Below are 15790 nucleotides of genomic sequence, written 5' to 3'. Positions count from 1 at the left end.
ACATTTAAAATACTAGTAAATAATAAGCAATGGCATAAATTTACTAGAATGTTCATATCATGGTGTGCAATGATTAAGTTTAGCTCATTAGCTAGTATAAAATATGTTTTTGAGTGAAAAAGATAGTGATAAAATTACAAATCAGCATCTGCTAAAACAGGGCTGTCTAACTGGCGGCCTGTGGACCGCTTGCAGCCCACCAACTTCTTAAAAAGACTTCAACTTCTTCTCTTTGTAAAGAAGGCGGATCGGCCTCATTTTTCCCATTAAAATGTAAGCAAAGTGTTTTATAATCCTCCTGTTTCATTATTTTATAATTAATAATTCAATTATTAATTGTTATTGTATTACAGGTTATTGTTCAACTTTATCAAAATGCTGCCCGCCAGTTGATCAGGGACCGGAATTCTGGCCCGTGGGTTCTTTGCAGTTGGACAGCCATGTGCTAACACAAAGATGCTGAACATAAACAGACTCTTTGCTTTAAAAACTTGGCTAAAATTTAGGACTGGTACTGCCATTACTTGAGTATTTTTCAAGATTTTTCTAGCTTGACGTTATCCTAGTAAAACACACCATGATCACACATGTGCCCTTTTCCCCTACTGATAAAACTGATAGATCTCTCAAAAGAAATCGGCTAGGATTTTCTTGATTTTTAGCAGTCAGGCAATTTTCTTGCAAATTTGCTGTTTTGATGCAAAACGGCACAGCACTTTCATTTAGGCATGAGAGGCGCAGCTGTACCATTAATGATAATATCTTTACTTTTTATGTTCTCAGAAACACAATTATTAATCACAGGCCTTCATTTGGGGAAGAGTCCCAATTGCTCTCCATAGATGGCAGCACTACCTCCATAATTTTGGTATAGTTTTGGAGAAAAGGAAGGGAAAATCTCCGAAAATTCTGCACTTTTTTAACTGCTAGCAATCAACAGGTATTTCAGATCCAGAGGTTTAACAGGCCAACCCTCCTGAGTCAAATACCATCTCCACTATGTTACTCATGGTCCAATTATGCATGTAGAAAAAACAATTGATAGGCCATAATGTAGTAAAAGCAACTGTTTTTCTAATGACCTGTTTTTATGCCTAAGATGATCAGCTGAATTTTGAGAAATAATTTGAAAGATTAAAACTAAAAACTTGAATTTAAGCTTGTGATTTTGTAGTGTTATTGATTTTTGTTTTGTTAGTGTTTTATTCTGTAGTAAATAGCTGAAAGGTCTAAGGGATAGAGGAATTTTGAGGATATAATTATTTGACTCTTTTCTTAAGTGAAGCCCCACATAAGGTCTATAACTCACAAAATTGAGATAAGCATTTTTTAAAAATAGGGCTGTTCTTCTGAATTTTAATTTTAAAAAGTTTGGTTTAAACAAAAAATATTTGGATTAGGACATGCTGTGTGTATTTATTGATTTGACAATTCTTCTAAATCAATATAAAATTTGCTGTAAGGAATATCACCAATTTGCCTTAATGTCTTATTCAACATGGCATTAACCTCTGCTTCAGCTAATTGCAAAAAAAAAAAAAAAAAAAAAAAATACATTGTTGAGAAAACTAGAAGCATTTTAAAGAAAACATACAAACATTTTGATTTTACACACCTTCTCATTTCTAATGATGAGGAAGGAGACTTTCCACAGTTTTTCGTTTTTAGCATCATTTTAGATGGTACAGGATCTGTATTGGCACGTGCTTTTTCACTTTCCTTTGTTGAAGGAGACAGCTTGTTTTTACTCTTTAAATCACAGGAAATATTTGTGCTGAACCCCTCAGAACATTTAGATGAGCAAGGCACTGAGGCTGGATTCGAAGTCCCTGAAAGAATTAAGCAAGTATCTTTCATGCATTTGATATTATAACGAAGATATATTAGGATGCAATTTTGGTCAGACCAATTTGCAGTTTTGTGCTTGACATGATTCAAGTTACACAATAACTAGTTTTATCTCCAGCTGGAAAGTCAAAAGCTTGAAGGCTTCGATTCAACATGATGAGAAGGGAAAAAGAGTCACGGAATGTATTTAATGGTGGGAAAATATATATATATCAGAGATGAGAGTTAAACAAAGCTATGCACAGAAATCTTAAAATTTAATACAGGAAATATGTTTTATTTCACTTTTAGATGGTAAAATATATTAAACATAGGGGGTGGAGTATCCTCAGAAATATAAATATATATTGATGCCAAATTATAAAGATACATTGTTTAGGTTTAATATTTATTATACTTGTGAATGTAACTTGAATAAATATAAATAATACAGGAAGTTTGTTAATCAATGATCTGCAATGTGAATGGTATGAAATGTGGGAAAAAAATTAGAACAAGAAATTTTTTTCATATTCCCTTCTTATAGTCCTAAAAGGAAAAATCTCTAAAGGGGAGTTTCCGAGGGGGTTATATTCTGAAATACTCCTCCTCGGTTATGCCATTGCTTGAATATACGAATGAAATCTTAAGATTAATGCTAGACACTTAAGAGGAATGTTCTTGATGCCAAATACAGAAAGAAATGAACAATAGCCAAGTTTTTGATCATCATTTTAGTATTAATCATGCATGTGTAAATATACACATTTCTTTCAAACTTCAGTTTAGTGTTAAAAAAAAGGGCGATGGTGAAAAATTCAGAGCATTCTTTGCACTAATATTAGATATTTTCTACTTGTAACAAAAAAAAGCTCTTTTTAGACAAGAAATGGTAGACTAGTGTAATTACAGTAAATGGTCGACTACCCGAAAAATGGGAATCACCACATTCACGAATTTTCCTGATATGACTAATTAATGCTCATTTAAAAAAAATGTAGTATGGCTACAGGGTAGAATTTTATTCACATTAAATCAAAATCAAAGCAATAAAAGTCGTAACAGAAAAATCGAACCCTATACCAAAAATCGCGATCACTGAAGTGAACGATTTTTGTGCAAAAGAATAAAAACATAAACGTTTTTAACATAAAAATGATCATTGCATTTCATTTTCCTCCTTTTCATAATGTTTAAATTCAAAGCCAGCAGCAAAACACTCCTAATTTCTTTCAGAAATTAATAATGCAACTTATACGCAGGTTTTAAATCATCCCCCCCCCAATTTTCCTTCAAAAAGTTGGGGGGGGGTCAACCTTTATGTGAGATCGACTTATATACGAGTATGTACGATAATGCGAAAAAAAATCATTTATTGAATATATTCGTATGAAGAATAAAAAATCTTCAAAATCTCCTGCATAGGTGCACTTCTGGAGGTGGTGTTTTTTCGCCTGGAAGGTATCCTAGAAGGCCTTTTTTGGAATGTCCTTGAGAGCCAATGTAATATAAACTTGGATGCTTTTAATCATGTCCCAATGTTTCCTTTTCATGGTTCCTTTTAACTGAGGAAACAAAAAAAAAAAAAAGTCAGCGGAAACTAGGTTAGCACTGCAGCAAGACTGGAAACCAATGGGTGTGCAGCTTCTGGCCAAGAAGTCATTGGCAATGAAGGCGCTGTGACTCGGTGCATTGTCATGATGAAGGTTCCATGCGACCTTGATGTCACTTCAGCATCTTGTTGTGGCAGACTTCCCAAGTTGTTAACAAAAAATTTGATGTTTTACCGTTACTCCTCAGAAAGATCCAATGTGCCATGTTTAGAGATGTAAAATTTCCGGAAATTTTAAAATGGTGGAAAAAAAACCGTTTTTTTCGGGAAAAGATGGAAAATTTGAATTTTTTATGAATAAAATGAGGGTTTCTTAAAAGCTCTGTGTTTCTTGGAGCATATAAAGGGTTAAGCATTAAGAAATATATGCTATCAACACATTTTCTTGACAGAAATACATAAAGGTAAGATTAATTAGAAAAAAAACTTTTTGTTTCATAACTGAGAGCTTTCATGATCAAACACCAGAAATAAGTCAAGTCATCATTCAACCAATAATATTGGGTAACGTGTGTCTAACCGTAACAATTACATTTTCTTTTTTAGATTGCCTTTGAAACTTGAAGTATTAATTGAAATTTTCGACTTTCAAACATGATTGATTTTTTTTTTTTTTTTTTTTGAAAGAAAAATAATACAATAACTTTACTGTCTGAAAATTAAAGCTATTGAGTTTTATTTTTTTCAATACAGTTTCCAGTCTCAGACCAAATCAAAACTAAATTGGTGTTTCTTAAGCTGAACCAAAACTTAAACTACAGTTTCAGTTTATTCATACGGCCGTGCTAAGCACATTAGTAAAAGTAGTTATACCAGCACTTTTTAACAAATTTGAGTTATTATAACCAAGTTGTTCTCTGTTTCGTATTTTACTTAATAAATAAAATGTTTTAGGGTCATTTGATCAAGAACTATTGTTTTGAAAAATTCTTAAAAAAAAAGCCATCTGAATTAAATATATGGAGGAGTCACACTTAAAAATACAGTTTGAGCCCAACTGCCAATTAACCTTTTTTGCTTAGCACAGCAGTATATGGCAAAAAAAAAAAAAAAAAATGTATATATATCTGAGAAAAATTGTATCATTGAATGGAAGAAAGGTAATTTCATCTTAATGAGGGCTTAATTTATTTTTGTTTCTCACTTTATTAGAAAATAATTTACAATATATTACCTAGTTTATGTATTGTTTTTCGGTTTTCTTACAATTTTAAGCAAAATACCTGCTATTTTAAGTTGTTTGACCAAGTAAAACGACAGTTCGTTTGCTTGTTGTCCCTTGACAAACAGTATTTGAAACGGCATGCCGTTTCAAGTGGCTTGGAAATGATAGTCAGGAATGTGTACAAAAATGAACAGTGAACATTTCAGTTAATCGTCAGGTCATCCAAAAGTGAGTTCAATGAAATCCTTGGGTTTCCACGAGAGCAGTCGTTTGTAGGAATTTGTGACCGATAAGTGGGACTAAGGGAAAAAACAGCTCAAACAGAAGTTTTACGAATTCCAAAAAGTTCAGGCATTCGTATGACTCCAAAGATGCCAGAAACGCTTGAGACGGGATGCAAGTCCACGCTGGAAGAGATACCTTTCACTGATTTACCGTTCAACCGGCTCACATCCCCCAGAACCATAGGATTTGGTCTGTAGACACTCCAAGCATCTTAAAAAGGGTTAGATATCGCCAAAACTTGAAGTCAGGCTTGGTCTAAGATGGTATCAGCACAAGCGACAAAAAATCTCTAGTGTTTTGTGGATAAGGGCCGTAAAATGAATTAAAAAGTGAACCAGAAGGACATTTTAGAAGTTATTGTACTTCTGTGGGCCTAAAAGCACTTCATCATTGTAGACTGGACATTTTCCTTTAACTCCACATCGATTTATATGGTCAAAAAGAAAAGAGTGGTGCAAGGCGCATTGTGTTTGACAGGATATCATCTTTAGAGTGGACGCTCTACTCACTCGACCTCAATCCAATTATTACACTGTATGGCCTGTTTTAGAGTCAAAGGTCTACCCTAAACTACACATAAGTTTGGACTTTCTAAACCAATTGCTTTATAGGGAACAGGATTGATTAAAGGACATGCTGCCCTTGAATGAAAATTTCAATAAGCATTTGCATCTCTGTATTACTGCAAAAGGATGCTAGTTTGAAACCAATTAAATTTATTGATTGCTAAAGGTCTTCTCATATTATTATTTTTTGTGTTTTTTTAATTTTTTGTTTTTAATAGAGTTTCTTGGGAAATTGCTTGCCTCCCCCCCCCCCTTTTTTTTGCAGCACCCTGTACATTTGGTTCGCACAGTCAGCAGAAACATAGTTTTGTGATTAAAGTTATGCTTGTTTGTTTTATGAAGAAGGAAAATAAATTCTTCACTAAGGTTAATGGTTTAAGTTTTTTTGCAAGAAGTATTACAAAAATTTTTTTGATCTATATGCAGATTATATTGTCATACAACAACTTGCATTAATGTTAGACAGTATTTTAATTAAAAACGGAGGGGGGGGGAGGAAATTGCATCAGAATTTAAGCGTGAGAAATTTCTAATCACTTTTTGCTTAAAAATTCAATTTAAACCCTGAAAAGTAGAAAAAAACTCTTTTTTTTTTCAGTTTTTCCGAAGTGGAAATTAATTCCTTTGGAAAAAAAGTTTTTTTCCGTTTTTTTCGGAAATTTTCCGTTTTTTTTCCGACTGTTTTCATCTCTAGCCATGCTACATAAATTAAACAGTGCGCACAGGAAAGCACATCCTGGCTCTTCGGCAGCTTGAAGCTGAATGAGACAGAGCATGTTTTAAAGCTAACACCCCCTTTCACCTAGCCCAGCATATTAGAACACACTGCGCCGTAACGTTGTGTCAGGAAAAAATTAGTCGTATTACTTACGGAATGCACCTTGTACATATGATCAAACTTTAACATGTAAAATACAAAATTATACAGAAAAATTCATTAAAAAATGATTTTGAGAATTTTTCAATTGCTTAAAAAGATGATCTTATGCAAAAATCTTACCAGCAAATGTGCTTTATACTTCAAAACTTTCCATCATCTCTTCATAAATTTTTCAATGAAAACACAGCAAGAACAGGATATCCAGATTTTAATATGTTATAACATTCTTTTAGTAACTGCATGATTAAAAATTAGTTAAAGTGAATATACATACCATCATCACCTTGGGCACAAATATCACTCTCTTGGCCACATTCATATTCTGAGGGGATTTTGGGAAGATGAGCCTTTGGAATATCAGATTCATTTGGAGCTGAAGATCTCTGTTTGCTAGAATTACCTTTCCTTTTTGATGGAGAATGTTTCAAAGCTGTGAATTTAACAAGAAATAAAAGTATAAACTACTACTTCATGCGTTTAAAGCAAAAAGAAAATAAGTTTTCAAGTAAATTGCACCATTGGGTTCAAAAAAAATAGTGAACTAATAACAATATCCAGAGGAAGAATGGCGTGGTCAGCTATCACTGATGGGGGCCAATCGCTAAGTAGGCAAACTTTCACTCTTTCAATCTGGGGCAATTGTCACTCTTTTAGTCCAACTTTCTTGAAGAAAAAAAAATAAGTTCGTGCTCTTCAAATCTAAGTTGAAATTGCAGATGAAGTAAAAAGGGCAGAAGTCATCAATATTGAGCAAGGGTGGATCCAGTTTCTGGTTTTGGAAGGTGTCATTTTCGGAAAGGGAGGTCACAAGTATAATTTTTGAGCATATGTTTGGAGTTATTTTTTCAAAATGTCTCCAAAATGCAGCTTCAGGATATATTTGGCAAACTAAATGTTCGTACTTTTTTCAATTTTGAAAACTTTCCTAGAGAGAGCACACATACTTAACTAAAGGCTATGTGTACCTTAATGTACACACACTCTAAAAGTTGCACCATACAGCCAAAATTACGTTTTAAAATATCAATGTCGGAATTATTTCAGGAATAGCTTCTGAATTCTGACACTTCTTTCAACGCAATAAAAGATAGCCTAAGAAGAGTTTCCTGGCCTTCAATTTTGAAATATTTCTAAATTGGTTCTTTGACCATATTTTCCTACTGTTACGACAAAAGATAGCCTGAAATTGCACCTTTCAGATTTCAATTTCGGTATCTTTTCAAGGGATGTTTCAAAATCCTCATCTAATGTTTTTAAAGAACATAAGATTGCCCAAAATTGCATTTTAAAAACTTAAATTTTAAATATTTTCACGAGAGGGTCCATAAATGCTCCCTGTTCCCTAATGCCATTACAGGCAGTTTAAAATTTCATTTTCAGATATATCTGCGGTAAATCCTCAAACCCTTCTTTCCAAGCTTGAAATAGATTTAAATTTGGAAAAGATTTCGGGCAGAAAGCCCATCATCCCCTATTTCTGCTACTGTTACCAAATGAGGCTTTAGTCAAGTTTTTAAAACATCTGTTTTGGTGACGTCAAGGCTTCCTTCAAATGTGACCAAAGATAGCCTACACAATTGAGTTGTAAAAAATTCAAAATTAAATTTTTTTCAGAGGGCTTTTGAAATCTCCCCTATTCTCTTCAAGTCACTAAAGATCAGTGGTGCACACAAGGGAAGGGCTAAGGGGGTCTGGACCTCTCCCATAGGTCTTGTTTTTTCCCCCGAATGATTACGATTCAATGTATTTTGTTCATAGAATAATTTCAAACAAAGGTAACAATAATTTCAATTCTAATAAGTGAAAAAATAAAGATAATAGCCTATAAGAAACAGAATGGTGATTATAAATGAATACACTGTAATAACCATGTTTTTAGTTTTGTAATTACAGATTAAAAAGGAAATTCTATGAAATTGAATTTATTCTTTAATTATGAGAAAAGTAAAAATATAAATTATTTTGCTTTCTGGTTATTTATTCAAGTACATTTCATTAATTAATGCTAATAATTTATTCAATAGTTTATCTTTTTATTGCTTTTCATTCTTGGGGATCGATCAAATCAAGTCAATTTGTTTGACGGCTTATTGGGGTATGATATGAGAATGAAGCATTTGACCATGAACCCTTTCCTTGCAAATTCCTGGGTGCGAGAGCCACTGCTAAAGATGAATCCAAAATTTTGTAGTAACTTCAAATTGGTTTCAGTTTCAGAAAAAAATTTGGGGACGGGACGACAGATCCCCTAATGTCACTAAAGTAACTAAAAACTGTCTCATAGGCTTCAATTTTGAGAAGCTTCCAAAAGAGATCATCAAGTCCCATTTCCTCTTTTGATGTGAATGAACATAGCATCCAATTCATCTTTTAGAGCTCAATATCGAAATTTGTTTTGTAGAGAACTCCTGATCCTCCCCCATTCCCTTAATATTGCCAAGGATAGCTTAAATTTGCATTTATAAGACATAAATTTTGGAAAATTTCTAGTAGGAGCTTCTGACCTTCTAGCGTCAACAAAGATAGCCTGAATGGATTTCCGTTTTGAAAAAAAAATGACCTCTAACGTTAACAAAAACTGCCTAAAGTTGTAGTTTTTGATGTCAGTTTTAAAATTTTGTGGCACTGGAATCCCCCTCTTCAGACCCTCTTTTTCTGACAACACCACAGATTGGCTAAAACTGTTTTAAGGGTTTGTTGTTAAAGGTGCCATCGGTAGAGCAACGCACTAATATAAAATTTGAATCTTTTTGGACAATTTCAAAATCTGCTATAATTGGGTTGAAGTTTCAACAAAATGCTGTTTTTGGGTGTTTTTAGCAAAATTAGTAAAAAAAAAAGTTTTTATTTATTTCTGATAATGAGTAGCACGGAAGAGGTGACATTAGTGGCCCTAACTCCCATAAAAAATCTGAGGTGTATGATATAATTCTTTTCTTTGTCACAGATGCAAAGAAGTTTTGGCAATTCCCTGTTTTTTTTTAACATTTTTAATACATTCTATCAAAACAATAAAATACTGTTTTCGTCGTATTTATCAGATATAGTTGTACAGTTTGTCCCATATGATGCATTTTTAGATACTTGATGTGTTATAAACTAGCTACTTATTCCTTATAAACTGTAAAATTTTAAATATGCTAATATAAAACTTGTGCAGCTGCTTTCAAAATTAAGGTTAAACAACACAGAACTCAACAAACTAAAGAAGTTGTGGATGTACAGGAAATTTATGTTCACACTACCAACAGAGTGTTTTATCAACACTGTTTTAGGAAAAAAAGCTTATTTCGGGAGGAATGTCTGAGTTTCAGCGATTTTAATCTTTTTAGTTTTGCTACAATTCAAGCACCTCTCCCTTCATCGCCATTTTTCAGCTTCCATGCTATTTTATAAGTGTTTCTATTCATGGCTGGCGCAGGACTTGTAAAGCAGACTGTAGATTCTAAAATTGTTTCGGATGCTATGTTTATTTCAGTTTCTTTTGACAAAAGACACTACTTGATTCGAGGTTCAATGATATTGGTTGAGAACAAAATAAAACAGATCAGAGTGTTCTGTAAAAATGAATTTCAATTTTGAAACCTTAAACTCTCGAAATTATTGATCCTTGATTCTAATTTGAAGTGCGGCATATTTTTCAATTAATGTTATAACAATGTTTTGATATCTTGGTTTTCGCGACTTTCCATTGCTAAGGGAGCAGCGTTGTTAATTCTCAGGATGGCCATATTATTTACTTGTCAAGATCCCTTTGCATAACCAGGTCGTTTCTTCAGGCGAATCACACAGACAAATCAATTCATATTACTATCAAGTAAGTGTTTTTGGTCTATGCTTCAAATTTTCAGCATTTTCCTATTCTCCTTGCCCTTGCAAAATGACAGAGATAACCTTGAATAGTAGCATAAGTAGTCTTTCGCATCCCATCAGCTTGGCTTTCATTGTGCCAGAAAGACCTTAGGCCCAGTAGTATCTCTATCTTACTTATCAGGTGTCAGACTGGGAGTTCGTTCAAACTATGGACACCAAATGTTGTAGTTATTTATTTCTTATTTTCCTTTTCTCCAATCCTGACAATGACTGCGATCGTTTTCAGTTTTAGGTTTTTAAGGGAGTGTCGTTTCACCTGACTGCTATTAGTTGAGAGATTGTTACATTGCTCCTATGTAAAAAGATTTACCAGCAGTTAAGAGTGAGTTCTGAGTTACTTCTGTTGGTTTGGAAGGCAAAGCAAACAGAGAGCAGCACAAAAACCTTTTAGTAGCATTTTTTTAACTTAAAAATTTATCTATACTAATAATATGGAGCTGAAGAGTTTGTTTGTTTGAATGCACTAATCTCAGTAACTACTGGTTTGAATTGAGAAAATCTTTTCTTGTTGAATAGTCCATTTATTGAGGAAGGCTATAGGCTATAATAATTTACATTGATATTTTAATTAGAAAAAAAGCTTATTCAATGTTTTATTATATTTTTAAAAGTTTTTAGTACTTTTTACCTCAAAAACCCCGAACCAATTGCACCAGAAAAAATATTTTTGTACTAAAAGGTAGGAAATTTAATTTTAAGTATGATAAAAAAAAATATTGCAGATAGAGCAATTTTTGTAATTTTTATGAATTTCTGAAAAAAAAAAGGAAGAAAAAAATCTCAAAAAAACATTTTTTCCATGGTTTAATTTTTTTTCAACTCATTCCATAAAAAAGTTTAAAGGCCTCTTTTCTAAAATCTAACCATGTAATAATAAAAGTATTTCACCCTCTTCAGAAATTTTTTTTTTCAAAAACATGCTACAGTTTTTTTAAAAGATTTTTTTAATGTGGCGCACGGCACGACTTCCAAGCATAGCCAAAGTTTTAGCAATTTTTGGTTTAGGATGGTCATTACGTCATGGCCACGTGATCCAAATGAAGTGCTTGCTTTTGCTTCTTTTTTTCCAAATCAGGAATTTTCTTCATTTCTCTCCCCCCTCGACAGTTTGTTGTTGTTATTTAATGTTACATATTTGTGTGCATTTGGTTCAATAAAAGCAGTGAGGTTTTTTTTTTATCTTCTGAACACTACAGGGAACAAAGAGCAAATTTTTCGGAGCTATTTTAATTAAATAAATAAAGCGCACCAGTGTTTTGCATGATCTTTGTTTTACATATGTAGAAAAAAGATTGTTAATTACCATCAGAGGTAGATGTGCATTGATCATGTAGATAGATCGATAGATAAATATAGAGGTCTATACAGGTAGATGATCAGTGAGAGATAGATAGGTCTGTATTTAAGGAACTTCAACGGGTGATCAATGCTGCCCCTCCCCCCAATTTGAAAAATAAAGCATGCACATAAAAGTGAACATGCTTTTTTCTATTTCCCGACAAAATGGGCATTGAGAGTACACCTTCTCCCCTCCCTCCTTCGGGGCTGCTTGCATAGAAAGGCGAACCAGATGGTTGCCACAGGCGGCAATCTTTTTATGTGTTTTGGCAATTAGATTTAAATTCCAAAGAGACTTTAATAGTTTTTTTTTGAAAAGGTGTGTACACAAATTTTAGTTGAAGAAAAACAATCATTTCACATCAGAAGGGGTGGGGGATTTTTTTTATTCAATGGACTTCCATCAAATTCTTAGCATGGGCATAAACAATTTAATTACTTTAGAGAAAAATGGCATAACATTTTTGACTATTAGACAAAATTTATTCAAAACATCAAAACCCCCAGAAAATTGCCAAAACTTCTATGCAACTGCAGCAAAGGAAAGAACTATACCACAAACCTCAATTTTTTTTAAATAGGAATTTAGTGCCATCAACAACTCTTTGCACACTATCTATCATAAAAAATTAAAAACTTTTTTTTACCAGTTTTGCTAAAAACCGAAAAAAGCAGCATTTGCTCGAAACTTCTACGCAATTCAACAAATCTAGAAATTGTCCAAAAAATTTCAAATTTTTTTATGTGCACTTTGCTCCAGCAGTAGCACTTTTTCCGCACTACCCATTATCGAAATTAAGAAAAAAGTGTTTTTTGGCCTACCCTACTATATACAGGACAAATCTTCCCAAGTTTTCTTAGAAAAGAAAAAAAAATCTGAAAAACATTTTTTCAAACCTTAGTCTAACCTTATTAAAGGAACATTAAATAAACAGGTACTGACTTTTTGGTAATAATTTCTGACTGACTACATAAAAAGAGATAATATTTCAAACTGCACGAAAATTAGCACTAGTTTCAAAAAATTGAATGTAATAATAAGCAATTAAAAAGCACAATTTTATTGACATTCTTTCAGAGTGCAAAAAGAGTTAATTAGAGTCAACCAAACATGAAATCTCTAGGGTTCAGGATTTAGTTCCTGCAGGGTGATCACCTTTCAAGAGGGTGAGAGCCTGAGGAAGCCACCTTCTGAGATAATGAGAGCCAGGGGTGGCCACCGTCCTTGTAATCTCAAAATACATTATGCAGTAATATATTTTTTGTAGTTTGTATTCACAACCTATAACTAAGATCTAAGATAAATTGGGCAGCATAAAAAATTAACATGAATAATATCAAGCATTTTAAAATTCATTGATCGGAAAGTTGAGCAGTTTTAAAATTAGTAATTATTAATAGTTAAAATAAAACTTGCATATATAAAAAACAGAAACAATTTATAAATATTCAGGTATGGTTTCAGTGTAAGGAATGGGGTGCAGTTGTCACACAGGTTGACTATTATTGGCTAACTTCATGCGATTATTATAGTCTCACTTTTTCACTTCGCAACCTTGCATTAAGCTGCTGTTAAACAAGATATTCCCTTTTACAGTTTATCAATGCATTTTTTCCAACAATGAAAAATAAATAAATAAAATAAAAATAAATAAATAAAAGTAATAATAATAATTGTGAAATCCATATATGCAGTTTTATTCTTCAGTTCTTAATAAATTGTCCTGAAGGGAAGATGGTTATTTCCGAGTTGAAATACTTTGTTTCTGAAGAAATGTTTTCAATGTGCAGTAAATTCTGAAAAAACCCACTTAGTGCCCCCCAATGAGTACGACCACCGGAAATGGGGGGAGGGGAGGGAGAGTGAACTCACTTTGGCAAAGCCTGTAATGAATTCAAAAGCATCATTTTTATGATACTTCCTTTTTAACATATTGCAAAAAATACAAGAAATATAAAGAAAAAAAATACTTTCATACATTTACAATGCAGAACAATATCTATACATATCACTCTTTTTAAAAATCTGAAGTAACACATAATCATAGGAATGTAATGACTGTACACATAAATTTTTAACAGAAGCAACACACCAAAAATTAAATGCATACCTAAGACGCTAGTAACCATGGTCTTAAATTTGCGGTGTTGGCCAGCTGTTGGAAGGCATATCCAGCAATTCATGAAGAGGGCAGGTAAGGATGGTAAAATGTAATAATGTGAGAGAAGGCATGATTATTGCCACTAAGAAATGCTGAATTATTATATGACTAAGCGAATTTATGGCAAAAGCAACATGCAAATCTCTAAATAGCAAAAGCTCTTTTCAAAGAGAAGATAGCATGGTGAAAAAATACACACATAGGGAAACACATAGCACAAAAAGTTCTAAAGCTAATTAGTACTCTAAAAAACATTTACCAAAATTAGTAAAAGCAGTAAATGCAGCATTTTAAAATTTTTTTTCTCATGAATAGAATAAATTGAGGAATGAAAATTTGGAATAAGATTTAGACTAATTAGAAGCATTTGTTAATTTTTAAAAACACCAAATATAATTCAAGCTTTTAAAACAATAGCGGATATGAAAGAAGCACCATTGATACTTTTTTTCTTTTCAATTAATCATTAGTAATTTTTAGTCTATTGCTTTTAAAAAGAAATGCTAATGGAATCTCATTATATATATTACTTGTTAATTAAATTGTAACTATATTAGTAATTAGATATCATACAATTTAAAATGCCTAAAACACTGTACATCATCTCAAGCAGATGTGTTAAAATAGTCTTGATTAATTTTAGACATTTTACATAAAAGAAAACATTGATACATCAACAATGAGCTATTTGCACATTTTTAGTTTCACAATATAGAGCAGAAAAATACATGAAAATGATACCTATTTTTCAATTATGCGAGCTCCTAGAGAAAAGTTATTGATGTTTAAAGTTAACACTAAACATTTAGCACAAAAACACAACAAATCAACATGGTCACTGATGTGACGTCAGTATGTACTCCGGCAGGGCCGTCCCAAGGTGTGTGTGTGTGGGGGGGCCTATTGCCCTGGACACCATGAAATGAGGGGACGTGCAAAAGGCCCCTCGTTTTGATGGAACATGACGACATTCACACAAAATGAGGGGAGCCTTTCGGCGCCCCTCATCATATAAAATGCCCTGATTGTATAAATAAGGGGCACCTTGCAGCGCCCCCCCCCCCCACTTTGTGTATCATAGATACACAAAAGAGAATCATAGCGAGAATTATAGCAATGATTCTCTATTTTTTCCTAGGGCATGAAAATATTTCACTCTCTAAGTCTCCAAAACATTAGTTTCCTTTGTATCATTGAAGCTGATACAATTTCTGAGAATATAACTGTTTAGAATCAAACAAAAGGCACTTCTCCTTTGTCTAGTTCTTACCAAATTTGCTTGAGTTCTGCCCCCACGTACAGTGACATAACCAGAAAAAACAGAAAAGAAGTTTTAAGGAGGCATATTGAAAAAAACAAAAAAGTTGTTTTGGGGAAGGTGAGGGTGGGATAGGAAAAAGGTGAAAAGGTGTTTGGTAAAAATTTTGAAACTTTTAGTATTAAAAACGCAATTTTAGCCTTAAAAACACGATTATAGGCCAGGTTTATTGACGTTAGGGTAAGGGAGTTTCAGAGAGTTTCCGATGAGAGTATCCCATAGATTATTTTTTTAAACAGATTGAAATCAATTCCTTTTCCCCCTACAACTTTTCGAAATTAAAGTTTCAAAAACGCAACTACAGACAATTTTTGAAGATTTTATGGATAGGAAGATCTGTAGCATTTCCCAGGAAAATTGTTCAAGATTATGGTTCAAAAAATTTAAGCAATGTTTTACATTCAGGGGTCATACTACTTAAATTTTTTGTAAGTGTCGTTTAAAAAACCTATTGCTCATGATATTAAAGAAAGGGGGCGTTTGGACCTTTGCACAAATATTTCTTAAACTCAAGTCTTAAAACACAATTTGTAAGGCCATATACACAATTTATAAGGCCATATTTTGTGATATTATTTCCAGGAATTTTTCTCAGAGCTCCAAAAACGCAACTCTGAGCAATTTTCGATGTTTTTGAGTATTTGCGGTCTTCTGCCTAAAACTTACAAATATTTGATGCAAAGGAATAACATCTTTGTTTATATGAAAGCTGGTATTAAGTTGGTACAAGTAAATCCAAAAAAACTCTTGAAAAGAATCATTGG

At 32.9% G+C, this 15790-nt stretch overlaps 1 protein-coding gene across 1 annotated transcript in view; it reads right to left on the bottom strand.

Annotated features, from left to right (window-relative positions):
- The window catches only part of LOC129231671 (phosphatidylinositol 4-phosphate 5-kinase type-1 alpha-like), a 111986-nt gene that overhangs the window by 39123 nt on the left and 57073 nt on the right, over positions 1-15790 (bottom strand). The window contains exons 12-14 of the mRNA XM_054866034.1: positions 13658-13702; positions 6610-6765; positions 1616-1829 (exon numbers count right to left, since the gene is read on the bottom strand). Coding sequence (XP_054722009.1) covers positions 1616-1829; positions 6610-6765; positions 13658-13702 — 415 coding nt within the window. The remainder of the gene's footprint in view (positions 1-1615; positions 1830-6609; positions 6766-13657; positions 13703-15790) is intronic.

The sequence above is a fragment of the Uloborus diversus genome, chromosome 10, assembly GCF_026930045.1.
Source record: "Uloborus diversus isolate 005 chromosome 10, Udiv.v.3.1, whole genome shotgun sequence".
NCBI lineage: Eukaryota > Metazoa > Arthropoda > Arachnida > Araneae > Uloboridae > Uloborus > Uloborus diversus.
This window is presented reverse-complemented; position numbering and strand designations above follow the sequence as displayed.